At 34.3% G+C, this 27,246-nt stretch overlaps 1 protein-coding gene across 7 annotated transcripts in view; it reads right to left on the bottom strand.

Moving 5' to 3' along the window:
- The window catches only part of DCAF6 (DDB1 and CUL4 associated factor 6), a 168,834-nt gene that overhangs the window by 46,773 nt on the left and 94,815 nt on the right, over positions 1-27,246 (bottom strand). For 3 of the 7 annotated variants that reach the window (XM_007172465.3, XM_007172467.3, XM_007172466.3), the window contains exons 11-13: positions 23,106-23,276; positions 15,853-15,912; positions 2,443-2,560 (exon numbers count right to left, since the gene is read on the bottom strand). In XM_007172465.3, coding sequence (XP_007172527.1) covers positions 2,443-2,560; positions 15,853-15,912; positions 23,106-23,276 — 349 coding nt within the window. The remainder of the gene's footprint in view (positions 1-2,442; positions 2,561-15,852; positions 15,913-23,105; positions 23,277-27,246) is intronic. The other 4 variants (XM_007172468.3, XM_007172469.3, XM_007172470.3 and 1 more) reach the window with 2 other exon arrangements.

Below are 27,246 nucleotides of genomic sequence, written 5' to 3'. Positions count from 1 at the left end.
TTTTTACAATGAATACAGAATACTTTCATAATCAGAAAAAAGCTAATTACCTTTTTGATAAAGAAATAAGAGAATATAATTCATGGTCAGTTTTTAAAGAAGGAAAAGTAGCATTCAAAAGAAGAGTGGGACTAAAGATGTTTGGTTAAAAAATGTTCAGATGAGATTGTTTGTAAGATATCAGTCCCTTCTGTACAGAAACATGAGAATAGAAAAGACTTAAGAATAACTCTGACAATCTTCTGTGATCTTAAATCATGTACTAAGAAAAAGGGCCATAGATATCATTATTTTTAAAAGTTGAGGTCAAACACTAGAGTTCATAAAGAAATTCTATTAACTGTACCTTCAAATACATATCTAGAATCCAATCTCTTCTTACTACCTCCACTGCTCCTATCCTGGTCCAAGACACCACTACCTCTTACTTTGCTTACTGCCAAAGCCTTTTAACTGGTCTCCCAGCTTCTACCTAAGGCTTATTCTCTACACAGCAACCAGAGATATCCTTTATCCTTTTAAAGACCCTTCTCACTTACCTGGCTGACCTTATCTGCTACTACTCTCTCCTCTGGTCACTCTACTCCAGCTACATTGGGTTTTTTTTAAAGATCCTTGAACATACTAAGACTGCTCCTGCTTCAGAGCCATTGTGCTACTGGCTTTCTCTCTGCCTAGAATGCTCTTCCCCCAGATATATGCATGGCTCATTCCTTCTTACCCTTCAAATTGTCCAAATGTCATCTTCTCAATGATGCCTACCCTTTCCCTAGGTCTCCCAAACATCTTTACCTGTCTTATTTTCTTTCACAGCACTTAATACCATCTAACATACTATACAATTCACTTATTATGTTTATTGTCTGCCTCCCATACCTAGAATGTAAGCTCCAATAGGGCAGAGATTTTTTTTGTCTATTTTTTTCACTGATGCATTCCCAGTGTCTAGAACAGTCTTTGGAATGTAGAAAGGTATTCAATAATATGCGAAAATCTTACTTAATCAAAGAGTTTAATATTTAAAAACACACAGAAACACAAATGGAAACCAGTGAATTGGAATAAATAAATATCATATATCAACATATAATTAATTATATATTAATAAACAATATATAACTATTATATATTATTTATAAGCAATATTATATATTATACTAACATAATATATAATAATATACAATTAAATATGTTAATATAATAATATATTAATTATATAGGATAATTAATATATTGGTTATTAAATGATTAATATAATCACCCTGTATTAATCACATATAATTATATTAATATATAATTAATTATATATTAAGAAAGATTGTATTATCTATATATTAATTTATATAACAATAGTAATAAATTCAAATACAAAATTTTGGGTGCTGTCTGTCTCACACAAAAGGCAATGAGACAGTGGCAAAGAATTTAAGAAGCTCACATAACTAGATTTTTTTTTTTAATGTAAGATTTAACTAGATTAAATGAGCAATAAATATAATCAGAAATGTCATTAAAAAGAATCTATACAACTATTAAATAAAGTTCAAACTCACCAGTAATAAATTAAATAAAAATAATTTAAAAATCAAATATATGTTACAAATAAATGAATATATTGATATTGAACATTGGCCTGGAGACAGCAAAACATGTACTTTCATATGCTGCTGGGAGAAATGTAATAACAGATTATCCTTTTGAAAATAATTTTGTGATATCTTTCAATCTAGATATAGTTTATTTCTGGAAAAATATCCCAAATCAATAAACTTAAAGGTAGGAAAAAGCTTGTAAACAATGATATTCATTATAGTTTTATTTGGTAAAAATAAACAAATAAATTCACTGCCTAATTAAAGGGAAATGGTTAAGTAAAACTATGGTACATCCACTTGATGGAATCTATTATACAGCTGATAAAATAATACTTATGAAAACTAAGTAGTATTGTGGGAATATTTACTATAAAGTTAACTCAAATAAATGTAGGGGAGAACTGAATATATTAGGTATGATTAAAATCATGTTTTAAAACTCAAACCAAAAATATATATGTATATATACACATACACATACCTTTTACATAGGACCAAGACTGCAAAAAGCTCCAAAACGTTAGGTTTATTAATTTTTGCACTAGTGGTCTACTGGTGATTGATTATTTTTATATTTTGCATTTTCTATCAGAAGAAATATCCCAGGACCAGCAGCATTAGTATCACCTGGGAAGTTTTTAGAAATGCAAATTCTCTGACTCCATCTCAAACTCTGAGAGTGGGGTCTAGTAATTGTTTTTAACAAGCTCTCCAAGTGATCCTGAAGCACACTAAAGTTCGAGAACCAATGTATTATTGCAAAACAAAGATGATGAAGTGCTAAAAATAATATCTAATACAATCCTACAAAATGGCTAAGAACATCTTCACAAAAATATTAACTTACCATTCATCTGTAAAGTTCAGTTTTATTGTGCTTGTAGTTGTTCCTTCTGTGCTGTAGTGCAAACTTAAAACTGGTTCACCTGTCCCTGGTTTGGGGCTCAGCTTTTCATTATTGTTATCTGAAAATTGTGTTTAAAACATTTGAAAAAATTCTCTGAAACCAATAAAAAGATGACATTTCCTAAAATTTATAAAACTTAAATTAGGTTGTCCTTGTCATAACTCTTTCTCACATCTATTATGGTTCTCACTTAAAGTTCAAAGCAAGTGTTATAGAAACACTCTATATTTCAAAAGTGGCATTGCATCATTTTCTAGCTTTGTGTACATGACTCCCTTTGATTCAGATGAAAATCACACACATTTGAGAACCATATTTAGTTTTTAGGGAATCAAAGAATATTAACATGCAATGACATACTTTATAAACTTGGTACTTTTATTTAATGGAACGCTCAGGATCTTTTTCTTCAGTTGCTAGAGCATCAAGAATAACTATCACTGGCTCCTTCAGAAACACTGAGAAGTAAGATGCAAGGGCTCCAAAAGAAGTTGTTTAGTAAAAACTTTGCTGCAATTAAATGCTATCAAATTCTTTCTGTTCTTTCAAATTCATAGACTTATAATCTAGGGAGGGATTACAGCCTGTACACTATTGGGAAGGAGGCGGGAGAAGAAAATTTATTGTGCTCTGTTATTTTCTAAAACTCTATGTTACAAGATCATACGTTTTGGTATAATTCCATCCTCTTCTCCTGACTAATCTTGCAAGAAATTTGTTTTCTAAATTATGGAAAGGCAATTCCACCTGAAGAGTCTATAGGTGATAATCATAATATACATCCATCTCAACATATAAAATCTTTGTAAAATGGTAAATAATCAAGAAACGCTACAGAAATGGATACAAACCACTTTGAAGTCACCTCTCCCCTCCCCCCCCAAAAGGAGTACATGGATATTCAAAGACAAATTTGAATAGGGCTTTAGATTTTTTTTCTTTTTATGATGAATAACAGCCTGGGGGAACATTAAAATGTATAAGGAATAAAAACTGCTATATAATCAAACATGTAACATTTCTGCCAGTCGCTTGCAGAAAGGAAACTCTTCTGTGTCATAATTGTTTTCTCGATACAAGTTCAAGGACTTGATATAACAGTACTAAAAATAAGCTTTCTGTCTTGAAAACAGTATTAACAAAAGCATTAAAAACTTAATGAAATCAAAATTACTTAGGATTTTTGGTTTATACTGCAATGAAGGACATATCTTTTTGCATTCCTCTTGAAGACGGTGGAGCACTTACTAAAAGAGAATCTGATAGAAACTCTGCTCTAGCTTTTATCCTGTGAGAGGACAATTAACAAGACTTAAAAATACAGAACTGTAGCAGAAAGGAAAAAGGATTCTCCCCAAGAGATGAGAAGCCAAGCCGATAAAACTCAGGATTATCAATTCTTGTGTCTTCTTCACTTCTAACTCCTGAGAAATCCTCTCCTATAACATTAATTGCTATTTGAAAATAAAAGTATGAATCAATTATAAAGCTGGCCTACCAAATGATAAATTCACTTTGTTTCTGTACTACTTTTGTTATGATTATGTCCTTGATATAAACAGCTGCTGGAAAAAAAGTTAACAATCCATTACGACTTTCAAAGATTCGATATTACATTCAATGTTTTAGAGGAGGTATTTTACCAAATGGCATTCTGATAAAATAACTGAATTAACATACCTTTAACTTACATAAAATTATCAAGAACGGGATTTTTTTTTTTTTGGCCGCGCCGCATGATTTGTGGGATCTTAGTTCCCCAACCGGGGATTGAACCTGATCCCTCGGCAATGAATGCCAGAGTCCTAACCACTGGACCACCAGGGAATTCCTAAACAGGACTTTTAAAATATCTGTCCTATCCTTGACAATCTTTGAAAAATTTGCTGTTAGTCATTTGTCCACATATAGTTTTCCCTTATTCTTTAGTTATGTTGCTAAAATTTCTGTCCCACTGCTGCCAAAACCACAGTCATCCTTAGGGATCTGGAATTGGTGAAGATAGCTGAAAGACTGAATGAATGATCAAGGAAACTAAGAGGCAGAACTGGGGCTACTTCTTTCATTATCTCTCACAACATTTTGTAAAGTGCTTTGTTATTATTTTTCTTTTAAAGTAGAGAAGAAATAGGGAAAAAAAAAAGCAGGTGTGAGAAAATTGTAGGGTTAAATTTCATAGATCTACCTTGGTTATGGGAGCATAAGTTTTAAGAAGCCATTTAACACCTGAAACTAACAAACACAACACTGTAAATCAACTATACTCCAATAAAAATTTAAAAAAAGAAGCCATTTAAATGCTGTATCAAAACTTCCTTTTTGAGTAAAATTAGAGGCAGCTATAGATATTTGCATGCTATGACTAAAGGAATATAGTAGACAAATAGCTAGCTGTTAAGAGGTCAAAATGGTGTAGAAAATATCTACCAGCCTCCAAGAGCACCCCCAACCTCCAAAAGCAAGAAGCTTCCTGAGATGATCAATGTTAATTCAAACCTTCTTCCTAGGTTATCTACTACCAAGTTATTATTTAATCTCTCTGGAATATAGTAAAAATCATGTAAAACACAGTAGTACTCATTTAATTTATGACTATAGTTGACAGAATTTGTTCATTTAAGTTGTCAATGAAGTCATCAGCCCGGAGTAAAATTGGCCCATCACATTATTCCTGTTAGCTACAAATACTTCAGACCCCTAGTCTAGTTATCTCCTTGTAGACTGCATATAAATAATGTCTCTGGCAGAAACACTACGCAGTGCAGAACGTGGTTTCTTCAACTGAGGCATTAATGGAAGTATATATCTGAGGTTTAAAAATCCATTTCCTAGCCTTGTTCCATTCTACTCTTGCTAGTTTAATACTCCTCTTCTTGGCCACATACAACCTATCGAATTGAATTTTCTCGGAAATGTAGATCACTGGTTTACTAGTAAATTAATTAACAAATTGTTTCTGATAAAGTGCGTATTTTAAGCTAAAAAGGTCTATAAAAAATCTACTTTAAAGGACTAAAAAATAAATTTTATTATTACTTTATTTGAAGAAATATTTGTAACCATTTTAATTTTCCATAACTTGCTCTGTGTGTTTAAAGTTGGATTAGCAAACACATTCTAAAAACTGTATTATTCAAAGCCTTACATGCACAGAAATATATTAATATTACTGAAATATTTTGCTTAACAAGTAGAGATTTTAATTTAACAGCCTTAGGGTTTAGAACTTCACCAAACCCAATGACTTTATGTAGAACGCACCGTCATAACAGTAACTAAAATTTCTTGAACATTACTATGTCCCAGGATATATATGTATCCTTTGTTAAATCTCTGTAGCACATATTTTAATCTCCATTTTATAGATGATGAAACTGATGATAATGAGCTAGATTCTTTTTCTCTAGTAACCTAAGTTTCTTTCTATATGAAGTTCCTACTTACTATACTGTCTTGGAAATAATCTGAATACTAAGTAGAAAATAAGATTCCTTAAATAAATATTTTAATTAAGAAATATCAACTGCTGGTATTGTTATTTCTCAGAAGTGATGTATAATTCATATCAGCAACTTTAACCGATAAAAGTTCTGGTAGTCCAAACTGTCACTTTGGTATCAGAGTATTGGAAAATTACGCTGTATCTTTTCCAGGGCACTGAGAGACTGAACTATTTCTTCTCACTCTAAAAACATTATAGGAGAATAAAATTAATTGTGGTGCACTCAGCACAAGGACAGTGTAGTGGGGGGGGGGGAATCACTTTTAACTTGTTCAACACTGCTAAGATGGCCATATATATTGCTTTGTAGTTTAATTATTAAAAACAACTGATGATGTTAGTAGCTTAGAGCGGTCTCTATCCAGGCAAACGACCATCCATTAAAATACATGCTTTAGCAAGCACAGTCATAACCACATAATAATCAAGACAATATACTGTAAAAGACTTCATTTTTTGGAGTTAGAAGTGAATAGACAGTAACATGAGATTCTGGGAAGCAAATTTAAGAGATCCTTTCCCGAAAGAGCCCTTTCAGGTTAATGCATTGGCTCAGAAAAAAATCTCAGAATGGGCTGGAATACAATTTGAAAGCAACTTCTTTGAACTTTAATTAGGTATCTTTCAAGCTTTGATTCACACTAAGAACCACAGATAAACTTTTTTTGGTTAATACACATGTTTTCAAACCATTCAATCTGTGCGTTTCAACTATGAAATTAATCATTTGTGGTTCTAAAAAAACATGCTAAAAGTAGTATAAAATATGCTATCTTGGTAACTAGGTTTGTATATCATCTAAATATTGATATGGATGTTTGGTCTTTTAGCTAGGATATCCCTGGAGACCCATCCTATGTGTAAATTTAAACAAAGTTATCAAAATGATAATTAAGTAGCATATGGCCACAATAATTTGTTTAGAACCACTATGCCCAACATTTCCTCTGCTGCTGGGTCACTATTCTAACTGTACAATCATCCATTAATCACCTACAGTAGCTTAGATATCCTGTGGATCATACAGAAATAATATATTCTTTGCCTCAGGGATTTTCTATTGCACAATGAACTTGTCAATATTTTTCCTTCTATTTTGCCAAATGTTTAAAATAAAAATCAATCTAAAAGGAAACAAAATATGTGATGAAATCCTCTGAAAAAATAACTGACATAGCAATGATAAAGCTCGACTATCTCCCCAAATTTTGCACCCCAACTTGCTTGGCATACATAGAAGAAAAGGCAAATTTCTCAAGTATCATTTCTAGGCCAATGCAAAATTTCCAATTTTATAGGTCAGGAACCTGTAACTTTTCTGCATACCTCAGGCTACTGGATATCCAGGTCTTCCAATCATTTGTATAAGGAAGCATATTCTGATTCAAAGTGCAGAAACTGTTTCTAGGAGTAGATTCTAAACAGAGAACTCCTATCCACCACATAGGTGACTGTGAGGCAAGGCTTTTATTATAAAATTGAGTGTTCTCACTAGTGCAATCTGACTTTATACAGAAATTAACTATTTTATGAAAGCCAAAAACAAAGTGCAACTTTAATACTGATACTTACTAGGAAATCGCTCCTATGTAATCTTTTGGAAATAATATCCTAGTCAAATTTTCTTCCTGACAATCAAAACTCAACCTGTAAATCAATGACAATAACTTTAATCCAATACCTTTTTTCATGACATAACACAGAAATGTGAATTGAACTTAAACATGGGGTCGGGATACATACAGAATCAGACTGTGTCTGGTTCCATTTTCCCTCTAATATTTAAAATTTATGGATTGAAATGTAGTAGTCATTTTACCTATGCTACCTAGGCTGTCTTTCCCTGTACTTCAGAACTGTTAGTCTTATACCCCTCTGTTCATAGAAGTCTTCTATTCCTAGTTCACTTTCAGTTTGGAGGGAGAACAGATAGAAAGAAAATAAGTAAAAATGCGTACCTCATGCGGCACATAAACCCTGCCAAAATTCTCATCCAAGATTTTTCTTTTTATGACTGTTTCCTCACCTATATTCTCTATTAAAAAATCAAACCCGTCTGTCATACTCGGATTGAACAGATTACTTAACATGATAAAATGTGACTTCCAGAGGAAAATGAACAAATGAGGTAGACAGCTTAGGAGAACACTCTCTTTAACCACTTTCCCCTCCAGCTACTGTCCTTCTTGCTTATCGTTTTGAATTACTTTTCTTAATTCTCATCTCCATTGAGAAGTACTTTTCATCTTCTCCTACTCTACTCTGGCCTCTATCAGCCCGGTGAAACTGCTCTCACTAAATGAGATTGATCACCTCCGTGTTGATTAATCTAGTGGAGAATTTTTAGAACCCATTTATACTTGACCTCTCAGCAGCAAATAGACAACTCTCTTGTATTTGAAAATTTCTCTTCTTTTGATCTCATGACATCACATTGTTCTACTTTACCTATTACCTTTCAATGTGGTTGTTACTTCTCCATCTCCTTTATCACCTCTCCTCTAGCAAAATTTTTAATTCTGGAATTTTTTCTGATTTTTTTTTGAGATGTTTTAGATGTCTCACTTTTTACTTTCATCCTAGATGATTTCATCTACTTTCATACCTTCAATTATCATCTACATGCAGAAAATTCTCCAATTTACTTCTCTAGCTCTGCCATCTTTGCTAAACGCCACAACGATACAATCAACTGCCCAACAGACTTTCCTACTTGGATGCCTCACACAGATAACTCAAATTCAACATATTCAAACTAAGCTTGTGATCTCCACCTCCTTCTATACATCCTCTCCCATATATTCTTCCTTTTCCAGGGTTATCTATTTCAGGAGGTAGCCAATCAATTGTACTCAGTCAAAACTTGGGAGTTACCCTTGCAGCCCTAGAAATGTCACCTGCTAGTCTCTATTATTACCTTTCCCAAACCACCACAAATAAATGTATAATCTAAGTCAAAACATTGCATTTACTGTATAAAAACAGATTTAAGACACACCCTGACCCTGCTCCCTCCAACCAGACTGCCATTGCTAAACCACCCCCATGTAGAAATTCTGGAGTTGTTACTGCAATTTATACTCTGGACTCCTCCTCAATCCTTTGCCTCGTTCATCAAATCCCATATACTCTACATTTGAAATATTTCATGAATCTCTTCACATCGCTACCTTACTTCTATCACCAGGTCAAAATCCTTATTACCAGAAGAACCTCCTAAGTGATTTATTAGTCTCTAATCAATTTTTCATACTCTATTCAGAACAAACCAGATCTGGCCATGTTCCCTATTTTAAATCCTTCATTAGCTTCCTACTGTTCCTAAATTAAAATCTAAAACCTTAAAAAAGTCTAAAAGGTCCTTCTCAATCTGGACTCTACCTATCTCTTGAAGCCAGAGCAAACGCCAGCCATACTGGGACTCTTCTAGTCATTCTAATGTGATTATCTCAGAGCCTCTGCACATGCTATTCATGATCCCCTTTCCTCCCTCTCCTTGACCTAACTTACTCATACTCATCTTTCAGATTGCAGCTAAAATGTCTCATCCTCAGGAATGCCTTATTTGGCCCCCTACCAGAAGAGACAAAGACTCATTCATATGCTCCCAATTGAACCTTACTTCCTCTCTTATAACACTTAGGACACTTGTATTTATTTTTTTCATCATCTGTCTTTACTGTTAGATGAAGCAAAGGATAGTGGTTATGATCGCAGACACTGGAACCAGGCTGCTTGGATTTGAATCACATCTCTTAACACAGACACACAGTGTGTGACCTTGGACAAGTTTCTTAACCTCTCTTTACCTCAGTTTCCTCATCTGAAAATGGAGATAATAATGGTACCTGCTGTATACGGCTTTGGTGAGGATTAAGTAAATAAACATATAAAAATTGCTCCAAGTAATGTTTGGCACAAAGAAAATGTAAGTGTCTATGTTGTTATTATTATGGTTAATCAACTCTATTATTATTATTATCATTATTATTATTAATCAACTCTGTTCCAAGCAAAGGGAGCATTAGCTTTATTCATTCATGCAAACTGGTGCCAAGCCCAGTATTTGCCACAAGGTAACAGGCATTTAATATGAGTTGAATTAATGAAACAGATATACAAATATGGCTCCACCACTTATTTCACTTGTCTTTACAGATTTCTTGAAGTCTTAGTTTCTTCATCAGTAAAATGAGGATCACATTAGTATCCACCTCATTAAATTACAACAAATGAGATAATACATACAAAATGCTTAACACAGTGCCAGTTACATATTAAAAACTCAATAAATGTCACTTATTTTTATCATAGATAATTCTGAGTTAGAAAACAATTTAACTAGAAATATAGATATTGACTTGGTTAGCAGGAGAGTGGAACAAGTAAGCATATGCAATAAAAATTAAACAGTGCTTAACTTCCAAAAGATGAAATATACCACTAATTTTAAGAATCTAGACTAGTAGTTGGGGAAAAGGGGATTAGCTACTTCATTCTAAGCAACTAAGTGATAACTAGTTTTAAGGAATATAAAAAAAAGTCTAAATGAAGTCTGATTTCACTAACTTTATTTTCTAGAATTTAAAATACGACATATACAGAGGTAGTCCAGTGTGATGAATACTGAACTTATATTTCCCACTAATACAGCAGTCTTCAATCATTAGATATTTATTTAATAAAAATTAGAGTTGTCAAAGTACATTTAATGGCAATTTACAATATTGCTTGATGTACTATCATCAAGATGATATTATTATTAAAATAAAATTTCAACTTGGTGACAGTATATAATCTTAAGGAAATAATACTTAATGCAAGACAGGTCCAGTTTTTCCATTCCCAATCTACCCTAGTAGAATCAGTAAAATCTGTTTCACTGCTTTCTGATCATCCACAAGTCTCCTTCTGTAAGTAAACATTTTATTAATGTCAAAAGAAGTCTGCTTATATAAAATAATGGCTAATTAGCATTTATGTTTCTAATGCTTACAAATTAGCATTTTTATTTCTTTAAATCTAGAGTAGAAAATGAGTGTCTGACAGATGCACAATTGCCTATAGGTGTAAGTTTCAAACTTAATGGCATTATCAACTTCCACTTAATGATTATCACTGTAAAATGAATATAAAGCAACTTGCTAGAGTCATGGCAAAAATTTAAAACTCAGGCAAAGTTAATTCCTCATACCCCCTCAAAAATTAAATGTTAAGATTATAGGTTTCTTTTGTTATTGTTGTTATTGTTAATAAAAGAAGGGGGAATTTCTGGCCTAAATATTTTTAACAGGAAAAATTTGTTAGTTTTAGTAAGAGGCAAGAGAAATATGTCAGAAGAGGATTTTCCCCCTTAAAATATAGTAGTTATAACAGAGACATAAATAAAAGGAAAATCAAAACTGCTCATTAAAGTATATTATTCACACTAAACAAAATGCATGACAGATATAACTGTGCTTATTCAAATATTTTCTAATTAGCACAGAAGGGTTGTCAATGTGTGCACCCACAGCCCTAAATTTGGAGAGTAGTGCAAAGTATTTTAGCACAGGATAAAAACAATGTGCATGCTGTACACTTATTTCCCTGTCATTTATTTCTTTAAAAAATATTTTGATAAAAGAAAATAAAATCTATTGAGGCAACCAGGCAGCTGCATTTATGGTCTTTAAGGTTTACAATAAATATATTAGACAAAGTGTGGTGCTTTTTAAAAAAATTCAAGATAAATAAGCAAAACCACTGTTTGCAATCAACCAGTTCAATAATGTATATATAATTATTTAAAGAAATCTTTTCAACGAAACAAGTCAATTACAATTTAAAAAATTTTATTAGTAACATTTTTAGCCTAGTAATCCCTCAAAATAAAGAAAATCTAGGACTTCCCTGGTGGCTCAGTGGTTAAGAATCCACCTGCCAATGCAGGGGACAGGTTCTATCCCTGGTCCAGGAAGATCCCACATGCTGCGGAGCAACTAAGCCCGTGTGCCACAACTACTGAGCCTGGGCTCTAGAGCCCACGAGCCACAACTACTGAGCCTGCGAGCCACAACTACTGAAGCCCGCTCGCCTAGAGCCCGTGCTCCTCAAAAGAGAGGCCACCGCAATGAGAAGACGTCGCACCGCAACGAAAAGCAGATCCCGCTCACCGCAACCAGAGAAAATCCCGTACGCAGCAATGAAGACCCAACACAGCCAAAAAATAAATTAAAAAAAAAAAAAAAAAAAGAAAGAAAACCTATGAACTACTATGGGAAATTAAATTAAGCAACATGTAAAAGCACCTGGACACCTGGAAGATGAATACTGTCAGGTAAGTATAAAACAGAATTATCAATTAAAAAATATATTAGTGTCTTTTAAAAGTATGAAAATGACATTTAAAATATGCTTAAAATAATCATTAGAGATACATTCAGGAAAAAACTTATTAAATGTACCACTTTTTCCATTCTACAGGGTAAAATAGAGAACAAGGGTCTTGACAAAGATTAAAACTTGAAATAATAGCCTATCTGGGGACATCAACTATTCCCTATACCTTTAACCTCTTCTACAAAGATTCTTTCTTATTTTATAAACATGCTCAGTTCTGAAATTATAACCCCCTCCCAGACATTACCTTTTCTCTACCTTTTCATTCTTAATTGAGCTTATTGAAAGTCATCTACATACCAATGTGTCCACTTTTTAAAAAAAATCTTCCTCCTCAAACCACTGCTATCTGGCTTCTGCCTCCACATGTAACTGCAGTGCCGAAGCAGTCAGTAACCCACACGGTGCCAAGTTCAAAAACATTTCTCTGTCCTTTCATTGCTTCACAATGCACTACTGACCAGTTCCGCCTTGAACTTTTCTTTTCTCCTGACTTTGGTTATGGCATTCTTCTGCCCTATTTCTCTGACCGTTCCTTTTCTGTCTCCTTAGCCAGATACTTTTCTCTGCTTGCTCCCTGTAGCATAGACTTTCCTCTTTTCACTTTATCCTCTATTCCTAGACAATTTTATCCACTCTTGTGGTTTCAACTGTTATCTGTAAATTGACGATTCCTAATTTTTATCTCCATCTCAGGCTTCTCTGGTGACTTCCAGAAACATATCATATCTCTATCCAACTGTCTATGATATTTCTCCATTTGGATGTCCAAAGGTACTTCAAACTCAACATATCAAGAAAATCGCATGTACCTTTCCCCCCCTATAACCGGCTGTTTCTCCTGAAATCCCTATCTTGGTTCAGTATTACTATCTATCACCGTATCAAGACACCTGGGTATCATTCTCTCATTTTTAATAACTAATCAAAGTCCCATCAATTCCAGCTCTTAAATATTTTAAAAAATCTGTCTATTCTTCTCATTTCCCACTGCTATCACCTTAGATTGGACCCCTCATCATCTCTCACCTGGCCTATTGCAATAGCCTCTTATGTAGTCTTGCTGTTTTCAACTTTATTCCCTTCCAATCAGGCATCTATAAAGCTGCCAAAATGATCTAAGACATAAATCTGGTCATGTTTCTCCCAAACTGGAATAATTTCTATAGCATCCCACTGCTTAAAGAACTGATTTACTCATTCATTCAACAAATATTTACTGTTTAATGAAAACAGATATGATGTTAGGCACTGAATATATTATAGTGAATGAAAACATTTAGAGAATATGGAGTAAGATAGGCAGTTAAACAAACAATCCCTTAAATAAACGTATGATTACAAATTTTGACAAATGCAACGAAGGAATATAGCAGGTCACAAAGAGAAAAAGAGGGGAGAACTATTTCAGATTAGGATGTCATATTACTTTTGGGAAAGTAATATCTAAGTGAGTTTTGATGAGTAGAAGTTGCTAAAGGGAAAAGCATTTTTGGTAGAGGGAATACCATATACGAGAGATTTGAGAGGGAAACGAGCTTAGAGTGTTAGAAAAATTGAAAGAAGGCTTAATTGGCAAGAGCTTAGTGAGTGAGGGAAGGGGCCAGGTCACATACAGTTCTGCAAGCCAAGTGGTATGGATTTAGACTGCCTAAGGGCAAATGGACACAGTTTAAATGTTTTAGGCAGATGAAAGACATGATTAGATTTACATTTTTAAAAGTTCACTCTGGCTGTTGGTAGAGAAGAGATACAGCCTGAGTGGATGTGACGAAACCAGTTAAGAGGTTACTGCATTAGTCCAGGTGAGAAAGACAGTTGTGGGAAGTTTCTGTTAACTTGTATAGTAGAGGTTATCTTTAGGTAATATAAGCCTATAATGTAGAAGTCCCCAGTACTTTAAAAGATGTCATCCTGCTGAACAAAAAAGGCATGTAAAAGCTCAGGATTTAATTGATTTGGATATACTGTCATTAGAACATTTCTGCTCAGAGAACTTATTGCAAAGCTACATTGATGACGGTCTAGCGTCATGCAGCTTCTGCCAAACCTATGCAATATCTGACCTTTTATATAACATCTCTACTCATATGACTAAAAGGCATATCATACTTTACATGGCCAAAAAAATAAAGAACCTTTTGATTTCTGCCTCCGAACTAGTTTACCCTAGTAAATGGCACTATCATTTACCCAGGCCTTGATGGCAAAAATACGGGAGTTATCCTTTATTCGCATCTCTTTCTGTCATGTGCCATAACATATGTACATTACTTACCAACTTAAATATTCAATATAATTCTATGGAAATTATTCTGTAAGATTAAATAAAATATGAATTTGGCTACAAACCCTCTGGTAGTATTTACATGCATATAGCCTTACCAAAAACAGATTATTTCATTAGAGAGCAGTTTTAAACAGTAGTAAAATATATTATAATGTAACGCTATAATTGTTTTATACCTTAATTATTCTTTACTGATAATACCTCTACAATAAATGTATAAAGATAAAGCACACATAATTTCTTAGTTCTCAAATTCATTTACTAATTCATTCATTCTCAAGAACAGAAAAATCTATAGCAAATATCTGTCAACTCAGGTCTATAAAGAATAGTAAGATCAGATGTACATAAGTTTTCTAATTTGTTTCAAAATTAGTTTCTGAATAATTCTCTAAGAAGACAGTTAAAATTAGATCTATTTCACACTAAATAGGTACTTCATCAATATTTCATTTCCCCGATACTGTTGACCAATGAGTCATCCTACGTATGTAAACTTTTAGCCAACTAAAGCTTACGGCTACAGTGCTAAGTTATTCTTTTTTAATTTTTAAAAAATATTTGTAAAATCTACTTCATCAGCCTCCGCTCAAGGCTTCAAGGTGGATTCTATACCTCTCCTACTTCAAGAGTGCAAGGGGAAGTGGAAGGTATTTTCCCTTCTGATTGGTGGCTTTGGAGCTTATCTCTGCATTCATAATTGTATTCCTTAAGGTTAAAGCTATCAGGAGTTTAACTACCAGATAAGTGAGACATAAAATCAAGTATCATTATTATAGCAATGCAGTAATACAGAACATTACTACGTTCAAATAACTTTTTCTAAATTAGCCACTAGGTAATATGCTAACCTCACATCCACAGTTCTACACAATTTTGTGATAGATAGAATTAAAAAAAGGATCGATATTATATCCATTATAATACTATTATAGGAAGAGATTCCAAAGTTGGCATAAAGGGCCAAAGGTAGAAATTAGCTTATACAGAAAATAATTTGTATAGGCCAAGGAGGCCCTTTGCGCATAATGCCACCTAAGGTAATTCAGCCCACAAAATACTGACTATCAGACCATAATCAAAATGAAATGCTTTGAAAAAGTGAAAGAGAGCTTGGTTTATGCATTGCAATAAAACTATGGATGGATGGGCATAGCGCATCTCCTGTTGCACGCACCCTGTTGCTCGTCAAGTGACATGGATCCGAGCTGTTTGTTAACCACAGAAGAAGGAGAATCTGAAACAAAAATGAGATTTCAACTTAAAAGTAAGCAGCAGAAAACTGCACAGCAATGTTATGATCATCTCTAAGCTTAAGAAACAAATGTATAAGGTTGGGGAATAGAAGTAAGTACTGTGGTGTGTTTCCCAAGCAGTGAGTAAGCAGGGCCATGTGCTTAAGATATGTTATTCCAGGCAAGCATTTAGCAACTTTGAGAATGAGCTGAGAAAATATTCTTCTACTTCCATGCATATACCATTTATCAAATTCATTTAGCACAGGCACAAGGTGCAAGGTAGATAAAATAGAAACAGTGCATCTCCCTCACTAAAAGGAAGACTCCTTGTCCTTCTCAAACCCTCTCTCCAGCTCCTCAAGATGGCTTTCATTTAGGATTGGAGGATTCAGAGCCTGAAATAAGATGTTCACTACACTTAGCTAGATGTTATCTTGAGCTGAAAAAAGAGCTCCAGTGAAGATTTAAGACAAAGAAAATAGTTTATAAGAGAAATATTCAATGAAGTAATTACCATTACAGAAACATAGGTAACTTTTAAAACTCTATGGTATGTTGTGCATATTAAAACTGTACTGTGAAGGCTTAGGTTTCTTTAGGTGCCTGGTGACAAAAGGAAAAGAGAGGCAACGAGAAGGCTTATGGTCTGGGCTTCATGCTTTCCACCTTGGCTTCAAACAGAACATTTTATTTTTATCCTTTGGATATACTGAGTTTCTATGTAAAATAATTTGTTTTGCAAATAAATGGGTTCTATTGCTTGAAAAACACTGGTATAACGAAAGGCAGCATGATAAAATGGAAAAAGCACCGGTCTAGAGTTAGTCAGTGTTGATTCCAACCCTGGTTTGACGATAATTAGCTATGTGACAGAGGACAAGTCACATTTTTAGATCCAACGCTCTCCTTCCTTCCTGGTCATCCCAGGGACCTGGTAACTAAGAAAGGCACTGGGGAACGGAAGGAGGTGGCTACTATTCCTGGCTTGGGTTCTAGTGCGCTAGTGAAGCTACAGGAAGAGGGAAAATGCGGATAGCAAGCATAGCTGTCCACTAACTGTAAGAATAATTCCTAGTTTCTAACAGCCTACGCTCTGTTCGTAGCAAATGTTGTTAATAAAACAAAAACTCTGCACTTTTGACTGATCGGTTTCTATTCATAATGGCACATTATTCCCCCAAAGGTAAGTATTTTGATTTAAGAGTGTCCTTAACTCAATAGCTGAAAGTTTTCCAAAAGATCCTTGATTCTTAGCAATTTTATACCACTTGACTGCTTCAATTTGTACACGTTAAAAAGTCTGAATCCTGCTACTGGGACGACTGGTATCAATTTTAAATTGTCTACCTTCTGAGATAACCAGTGTGCTCATAAGTTTTTGTATTACTAGATTTTGATAAAGCATGATCATTATTTAAATAATAGCTTTTACTTAAAGTATCCTTACTTATCACCTCTTCATCAGAATATTCAGCTCAACAAATCTGTATTACACAAAAAAGAAAGTAGGAATGATAGTATTTTAATCGGTTCCCTAATCTAGCCATGCTTTGCTTTGCTTTTCTAAGACTTCTCAAATATCCATCTCAGAGTTAGATACAACATTCCTATCTATGCTCTTTCTGAAGAGCAGATCAGTCAGTCTTTAGAGACAAACAAAATTATATTCTTTAAGAAAAACCATAAAAATGTGAGTCACAGTGAAATAAATATTGGAAAATCTTCCTAGAAAGCCTCTTATGAAATATTTTTTATCCCTTTGGATTTGTTATACATTTCATTATACTCTCATTAAGAAGCCTCAGAAAACTAACAACTCTCCAAGCAATCTTTTTTCAAATATTTAATATTTTCATGAATATTATGGAATGTACAAATCTTATTAAAGTGCATCTTATGTAAGCTTTTAAATAAAACACATTGAGAAAGGATCTAGAATGCTATCATCTCCACAAAATTGTGTGTTTTCAAACTCTTGAAGTATTTAAGATGTTAACAAAGTTTAGGTTAAGACAGAAAGATATTAAGCTAAAAGGGCTTCCGTTTTGGTTTTACAGTCTGTCACAGATATTGTGTACATCTGGGGAGCTGTCGTTCTTTCCATGTTGAAGACCAATCTTTAAGAAGAAATCCTTCTTCATCATTGCTTCCATTCTATTTTTAATTTTGGGTACCAAGCAACTGTTTTTGGAAGGATTACTTTCCTGTCACATAAAACATTTGAAGTAAAATGTTTCTATATCACTAGATATTCAGAAATACAATACCCATAATTTCCAACTTACAGAAGTATTTCCAAATGTTAACACAATAATCATCAGAATATCTAATATTAAAAAAACAAACAAGTATTAGTTCAATGCTGATTGCTTCAGTGTTTGCATACTCTATTCCATCTTTCTGTGAAATGTCTTCTAGAAAGCACTATCACAAGGTAAAAATCTGACCATACGGTCCAATGATAATTTATTACAAAATGCAATACAGTTGGTCAGCCTATTGGAAATGTCTTAGATTATTATTATTTTTAAAGTAGAGATAAACTTTAAGCAAAAGCTCCTTCAGTCTAAGCTCAAGGTGTCTCAAGGTTAATTACTGTGTACCTCCAAAAATTTCGTGTTTTAGTTTTGAGAAACTTCTTTAGCCCCTGGACATCTGAACTTTTTCAACTGTAGAAAAAAATAAGGAATTATAATCTAAGTAACAAGGACTCTTTAGTCAGACTCCCTGGGTTCAAATCTGGCTTTCCTACTCAGTAATACTGTAACCGTGGGCAAGTTATTTAACGTCTCTAAGTCTCAGTTTCTCCATCTGTAGAATGGGGATAATTACAATATCTACCACACACTGTTCTTGTGAAGATGTAATGAGATAATCCATGTAAACTACTTAGACAGCATGTATGTTATTACTTGCTTGTTTTTCAGAAACATGGTGTTGAATGAAAAATGATGATAGGAGGCTGTTCTGAAAAACATGGAGCATGGTCCTGCATTTAAAGTGCCAAGAGACCCATCACTGTTTTTTTGCTCAGGACCCTACCGTTCAAAGTAGTTAAGAAATACTTGCAGAACTATGTCAACGTTACATCTGATTTACTAACTGCTTATGTTATTACAGTCACTAAACACCTGGGTCACACGCATCCATTTGAGAAGTGCTACGTGTAACTGACATCATGGACACTGTGGGGAACTGGATGTTGTCTAGAGCCTGCTTGCACAGGACCGGGGGAGTGCTGATTTTTTCCAATATGGCTCAGTTTTGAAAAGCCCTTTAAAATATTCACCAATGTTTTATACCCTTTAAGGGGTATAAAAAAATTTACTTTTTTTCTGTTCCAATCGGCAAAACCGTGCCATAAAGTGAAAAAACAGTTCCTACCTGGCACCCTCTCTAGGCTGGCTCCATGCTCCAGTGGGGCTCTGTGGTGGTTGGGCCAGTACCAGCAGACTCCACAGGGTGCTGTCACTCTGAGCAGGAGCCAGCAACCCATGACTTCAGGGGACCTGAAATGGAAAAAAAAAGAGTTGGGTTTAGAATCAGCCATATGCTGAATGCCTCTGCCATGGCTATTTACGGCATTCATCTGATAAACACACATACAGCTCATTCAAAACCCCGAATGCTATCAACCTTACATGGCCGTGAAAGGAGGACATCTTGAGGTAGTTAGTTAAAGTCACTATAATTAAAGATAGTCCATCACTATGTGTACGGCTCTACTTAGGAGTACAAGAACTTTATACGCTATTCTCCATCCCATCCTTATGCCATCTCTATAAATTATGGCAGGCCACGCTACTTAAATAAATCAATAATTGGGAAACTGAGGCATAAAGCAGCCAAATGACCTGCCCAAGGTCATTTGTCATAGGGCCAGGGACAAGAACTCAGCCAGTCTAACACCCAGGCAGTGATCTGATGAAGGTAAATTCATCTCTTTATGATTTAAAAAAAAAAAAAAAACTGAAAGACTAGAAATGAGTTGTGATGTATTTCCTAAAAGCCTAGAAAAAAATGCACTTTTTTAAAAAAACTAAAGTGAAAATATTTAAAAAGTGTATATACTGACTTTGAAAAATAAAAATTTTGAAAATTAGCTATGAATAATTATCATTTACAGGTGTCAAAAATTCTTTTAGAGGAGTGGTGTTCAAAGTGTGCTTCAGAGAGCAGAGGTGGCTTGGGGGTGGCAAGAAGGACAAGGAGTCGGGTTGTCATTTCTTAACTCTCTTTATGTTCAATCACAACACTGTCACTTTTATGTATTTTATATTAGAACTTCTCCATGAAATTCTGATTTCACAGCTGAAAAAAAGGGGGGGAAACCATTGTTTAAACGTATCTTAACATCTATCTTACTTAGCTCATTTTAAATAGCACTTGGTGCCTTGGAATGATGTTTTAGTTTTCAGCCGCCAAGAAATATTGGCATCAGGCGCCTTCCCATTTGATCTCATTCAAATGTAGATTATTTCTATAAAATGGCTTGATGGCTTGATCCCATTTTCCTACAGAAATTAGGTATTAGGTAGATTCATCTTACACTTAGCCTTTCACAAAATATTCTCACGAGTCCTATATTTTGAAAAGAGAATAAAATATTTATCAGACAATGTAATCATTCAGAAATTCTACACTTGTTAAAATTTCTTCGTTTCCAAATCACATTAATGTCTCCTTTGAATATCTTATACCTAAAAGGCTTAAATAGGTGAGAAAATGATAGAAGTATCATTTATTGACAGTATCATCACTTGCTGACACTGTGAAGACAACAACATATAATGGGAAAATGTTTTATGAGAATTGCACAGTCTTCTACTGTTAAAAAGTTAAAATCTAGAATGTTAATTCTGTGCTATTCTATATTGATGATTTTAGTAGTAACATCTAGCATGAGTGAATGGATCAATTAATGTCCATAATACACATACACAAAATTGTATTCATACATCATGAAGTATAAGAAAATGTTTTGCTAATTGTTATTCAAAGAAAACCGATCTCCCTGTTGCATTTCATAAATTTAATTCCTATTCTGTATTTTTATAATTTGAATGTTCTGAAATGAAGAATTTTGCATTAAGTCAACTCACCTTTCCTCGCATCCAAAATTTACTAAATGGACAAAATATATATATACTTTATTAGTTATCCTTTGTAACAAACTAACAATACATTATTTAACTGTTCTTAAAGTTTTAAATTACCAAATAGTGTTCCTAACATGTGAGGACAGAATAAGATAAAAGTAACACTAACAAATGAACCCAGGCCATGTTACAGGTTAGACTTACTAGGGGTCTCATATGAATGCTATGTTAAAAGCGTGTGATATAGATGACGTGTTTCACCTTGTAGGTGAAGGGAGCAACATACACTGAGTGACAGCACGAAGGGCCTCTAAGATTGGTCCACGTGGGCAGCCTCAGCAGCCCAAGTAAGTTGTTTAATAACAAAATTAAGATAACATGTTTCTCAACTTCAAAACTGGCAAGGCATCTAACTCAGCTTTGGCTTTTTAAAATATACTGGTTATCAAACTAGGTACTATTTAATAAGAACGATGCTTAGAGTTGGGAAAACAGCATCTTATTTTACAAAGACCATATAATCACCCTAAAGCTTTCTGATTCTAAAAAGAACTTGCTTTGATTCAAATTGATAATCTAGATATAAAGACTGTCAATATTTTCCTAATGTCCACAATGTACATTTCCCTACTGATAATGTAGACAGTTTTGCTTTATACTCAAATTCACTTTAATACTTGGTTTGTTATCTGCTAAATTTCAGTATTTAAAAAATATTTATACATGTAGGGATATTTTATCTTCCTTCTTATTGTTTTATATGTTATATAGTTTTACTTTTAAAACCCGAGCTAGAGTTTTATACACAGCACAAAAGCATAGCAAAATGTATTATTATTAAATGTCACAGCTGTAATCTAATCAAACTTTCTTGTTAGTTTTAAGTATAGGAAAAGATTTCTCTATAGAAAAAAACAAAAAAAGACAGAGAGAGAGACATCTTCTTTGCTTGACTGATATTCTCTCCATTAATATAATAATAAGTTAAAAATCAGGTCCATAATTTGTTCCAAACATCATACCTATATTGCAGTTATTTAAATCTATTTTATTTCACCATGGTATTACATAATATGCTTTTATCACCACAGCACTTAGTGGAACAGATATTTATAAAGTGGAGGTTGTCCAGTTCTACCAATATACAGATTAATTCCAAGTAATTTAATCAGAGTTCTCAAAGTGATTAATTCCCAACTCATCACTCCTTAGGGTGCCAAAACAAAGTGTATCAAAGTAGTATAATCTCGTTAGTATGATAGCACCTACTATAGTACCTATAGTACAGGATATATAGTATCTACTATCCATCTTGAAAGAATTAAGTTGACAGATTATTTTATGCGATATCTTTTACTCTTTCAACAAATGTTTATTGAGCATCATGAGCTTTTTGGCCATAAAAATAACTTGAGCCACTAAAATACTCAATGAAAAAGAGAGTGGCACAGATTATTACTGTCTTATCAGGGTTTTATCGCAAAAAAACAGGAACATAAAACTGGAATATTTTTGCTGCCCTGTATACCAGAAAGTTGATTATGTGTTGGAGGAATAAGTAAGCAAATATTGAAAAATTTCAAATAATTACAGAAGGGGATGATTGAGTCAGCATGCTAGAACGGCCAAACAACATTATAATTCTAAAATCTAGCATTACTAGGTTTATATGGGAATAGAAATACTGGTTAACTTTCAAAGCAAAAAAAAAAAAAGAAGAGGAGCTAGGAGCCATAAGCACAGATATCATTTCAGCATATAGGAAATTTCAATAGAACTATCAATGTAGGCTCTAAGTTCACTAGATTATTACATAGTATCTCATTAGCCATAAAAGTAATAAATATTTGCCCTTCTCCAAAACTACAAATAAAATAATGGACTATTTTATATTTGTCTCTCTAGCAAGTGCTGCTGCCAATCTGTCCCTCTAGCCGTGTGATGATAAATTTCACCATATGCAAGAAACGGAGGGAAAAGCTGCAAGCGCATCAGCTTTCTTTGGAAGGGGAAAAGGGAAGCATCTTATTACACAGCAGCAGTGTTAAGAAACCAACTCTACCAGCTGCTTAAGGACACTTGACATGAATAACCTGAAGCCTGAGGGTCCTGTGCAGAGCCCTCACGAGAAGCCTGATCAGAAGTGGAGGGCTGCTGCTGGGCACGCACAGCTAGCTCCTGCTGCCTCTGCTGCTCTGCCTTCTTAAGCCTCAGTTGTTGCAGGCGCTTACGGAGCAAAGCTATCTCAGGCCCCCTTAGAAATTCTGACACAGATAGGAAAAGAAAGGTGAAAAGATAGTAATACAACAGAACACAGTAAGAATCTGATTATACATTAAAGACAGAAGGGTATAAATAAAACACATGTCTCATAGAGGAATACTAAAAACAAATTACTCAAAACATTACTGATCATTAAATTATGATAAACTATACATACTTACACACCCAAATGCTTCTATTTAACTATGATGAATTAGACACATAGAGTTCTCTAAGGGTATTTAAGTAATTAAACGGAATGAAAGTAAAATCTTCCATAAGCAAAACATTTAAAAGTGAACATTCCTTTCCTAATTGCATCTCTTTTTACAATACTAAGAAAAATTGAAAAATATCAGTTATCTCATTTACTCTATATACAAAAACTACTAATTTCAACCAAATAATAATTAAGATTATGAAAAAGTTATGCATTTGGAAATAACTCTTGAAATTTATTAGTAGAGAGCCCTTTAAAAAGTAAAAGTTTTACATTTTTCAGCTAAAATGTTTCTTTTTATGTTGGAATTATCATTTACTTTTTCTTTTGAGCTGAAAAATATTTACATAATCTTTAACATTTTCTTAAACTTTATCTGAGGCAGTGGTCACAGATAAAAAATAAAAATAGTATAACATGAAATTCTGCAGAGAATACTGAGTACCTACTAGGTATGAGGCATTGTTTTAGGCTCTGGGGATAAATAAAACATTGAACAAAAAAATAGTCCCTACTCATTTGTTTTGAGAGGAAAACAGACATCACTGCACACATACACACACATATATAATATACATGTATGCATTTATCTGTGTCAAGTAGGGATAACTGCTATGAAGTGAATGGGGCAGGGTAAGGTCAGGGTGATGAAGATTGTGGGGGAGTGGTGGTTGTTTTATGTATGGTCATAAGGGAAGGCTTCTCCTCCTAAGATGATTTTTGAACAAAGACCTCAAGGATGTGAAGGAGTAAACCACATGGATATCTGGAAGAAGAGTGTTCCAGGCAAAGGAAAGAGCAAACACTAATGTTCAGAGGGAGAAGTATATCTGGATGCGGGATATATACTACAGGTAATGGGAGAAAAATTTGCTGATAGTTTGGATGCAGAGTGATCCCAAAGTTTTTGGTGTAGATAACAGGAAAAATGGAGTTGCCATTTATTGTGACGGGAAGAATAGAGAAGGAGCAAGTAGTATTAGAGGGAAGAAAAGAACTAACAGATATCCGAGTGGAGAAACTGAGTAGGGACTCACTGTAATAGTCTAGAATTCACCAGTAAATCTGGATGTCACTGATGATGTTACTTTAAGCCACATTAAGAGAATAAGTGATAATAAAGACGTCTAAGAACTAAATTCTGGGACACTTCAAGTGTTTAAGAGAAGGAAGAACAGGAAGAGTAAGGAGAATCCAGTGAGGAGGCTGGAGAACTGAGTGAGCCAAGTTTTGTAAGCTCAGTGATGAAAGTTTGTCAAGAAGGATAAAGTAAGCAGCTGTGTCTGCTGATACAATGAAAAAGATACTGACCGAGAACTAACCACAAAGAAGATCTTGACAAGAGCCGTTTCAGTGAAGTCACAGGGGCCAAAACCTGGCTGGAACAGGTTCAAGAGAAAGGGGAAGTAAAGAAGTAGAGGGACACAGCATATATTTTTTTTCTAGAAGTTCTGCTGCCAATGAGGAACAGAGAAATCGGCTGATTGTTGGTGGGAGAACAGAATCAAGGGAGGTTTGTTTGTTTTAGTTTGGGAGATAATACATATGTTTGTATGCTGATGGACAATGTTTAATTGGGAGAAGGAAGAAAGATAATGAATGAGAAGTGGGCACATGCGGGAATGATGTCCTTGAGTAGACCAAAGGAGGTGAATACAGTGGATAAGAGGAGGAATTGGCTTTAGATAGGTGCATAAAAATGTCATCCACTCTAACCAAAGAGGAGGCAGAGTATATGAGTAGAGATTAGTTGTAGATTTGATGGAGGGAGCACATGGAATTTCTCTGACACTGACAGCAAATTATACAAACTACCAAATAACTTTCAGCCTCTTTTATATAGATTATAAGAGTGTAAAATTTGGTTTGTTGTTTCAGAATCAATCATGCCAGAGACACTAACCTCTTGTAACCATGTCCCCTGTTTATAAAGAATTTTATGCAATTGGCAGTTAAGGTTTAACAATTCAAGTGTCATCATAGTCTTTCATTGCTAGTTCCTCCTAGAAAATTCTCCAGTACCAAGTAGGGTAGTATTCATTAACAAATAAATTGTGACGCTCAATAGTATAGTGCCTTCTTTTTTTAAAAAAAAATTTTTTTAATGCATTTTACATTTATTTATTTATTTATTTTTGGCTGTGTTGGGTCTTCGTTTCTATGCGAGGGCTTTCTCTAGTTGTGGCAAGTGGGGGCCACTCTTCATCGCGGTGCGCGGGCCTCTCACTATCGCGGCCTCTCTTGTTGCAGAGCACAGGCTCCAGACGCGCAGGCTCAGTAGCTGTGGCTCACGGGCCCAGTTGCTCCGCAGCATGTGGGATCTTCCCAGACCAGGGCTCAAACCCGCGTCCCCTGCATTGGCAGGCAGATTCTCAACCACTGCGCCACCAGGGAAGCCCTAGTGCCTTCTTTTTACGTATATACATATCCCATAGTTACTGTCAGCATAGTAGTAACACTTTTAGCAACATAAAATAAAGCATTATTATGCAGCCATAAAGTTTGTCATTTTATACTTCAAAAGAAATTACCATAAAGAGAGAGATTACAGATATGTCAAGTTTTGCTAAGAAAACTGAAAAAAAAAAAAAAATCACAAAAAATTCACCCAACTTCATGGTTGTTTCAAACCCTCTCTCTTGCACTGCCAAATGTTTTATGGGGATATGAGTCTCCATCCTAGACTCACTAGGTGATGTAGCAAATCAATAGCAGGCTCTAAATATAAGCAGTGGTGCTCTATAACTTGGAAAATTAAGATTTAGTTACAAAAAAAAAAAAAGATTTAGTTATGATAATGTCATGAACCATTAATTCAATGCTCCCAGTGCTTTTCAAAGAAGAATTTGTTTGCTTACTTGAAGGCTGGCTGTATGTCTCCCCAACCAAGTTAAAAAAAAATGAGGCTAGGGAAAGAAGTCATCATGCAGCTAACTAGGAAAGGCAAATATTGAATTAAAAATTCCAAGCAGAAATACCAGTCTAAACAAATAGTTCTGCTAGCAGTTTGAAGTATTAAAGGCACATAAGACACATACACATTACATCTTTTTAAGAATGTGTAAACAAACATATATAATTTGTAATATGAATAAATGCTTGGAGAACAAATTTTTGTTACCATTAGCCAAAATTGAAAGTGAATACACTGAATACCTTTGGGTTGAATTTTAAAAGCAATAACAAAAAAATCCTCAACAAAGAGTCAGGAACTGCTAATGGGAAATTTGTACTTTCATCTCCTGAAACTACTAACCTTGCTCTTCTTGTTTTTTTCTGAAAGACTCTAGGCTAGTCTCCCTAATGACAATTCCCACTGATGGAAAAGAACAATAAACTATAGTTGACCCAACAAAGGTCTATTTGGTTCTAACCTCAAGTCCTGCCTCTCTTCCAATACATAAGGTCTTTTGTCCTGGACACTGGATTATTTTTATATCTAATTTGGTGGTACTTTATCTGCTTGCTATCAACTGTCCCCCACTCCCAACTTGCTCCTTTGTCCAGGTGATCCTTGTGTTTCTTTTTCTCCTAGAACTGGTCACTCCTTTACTAACTTCCAAGTTCCTCTGATCTCTTCTTTAGCTTCCCCAAAGTGGAAGTCACTAACCTAATATTTCCACTTGTTTCTAATCTCTAAATTGCCTGTATCTCATCTGACTAGATCCTGATCCCCTTTAAGGAAACTATAAACTGAGTATCTGGGCTTTGAAAGGTTTGCTTTGCTATGCCATAAAACAGAGTTCTTACTT

This window comes from Balaenoptera acutorostrata, chromosome 1 (genome assembly GCF_949987535.1).
Source record: "Balaenoptera acutorostrata chromosome 1, mBalAcu1.1, whole genome shotgun sequence".
In the NCBI taxonomy this organism is placed as follows: domain Eukaryota; kingdom Metazoa; phylum Chordata; class Mammalia; order Artiodactyla; family Balaenopteridae; genus Balaenoptera; species Balaenoptera acutorostrata.
Note: the sequence above shows the minus strand (reverse complement) of the source record. Positions and strands in the feature narration are given on the sequence as shown.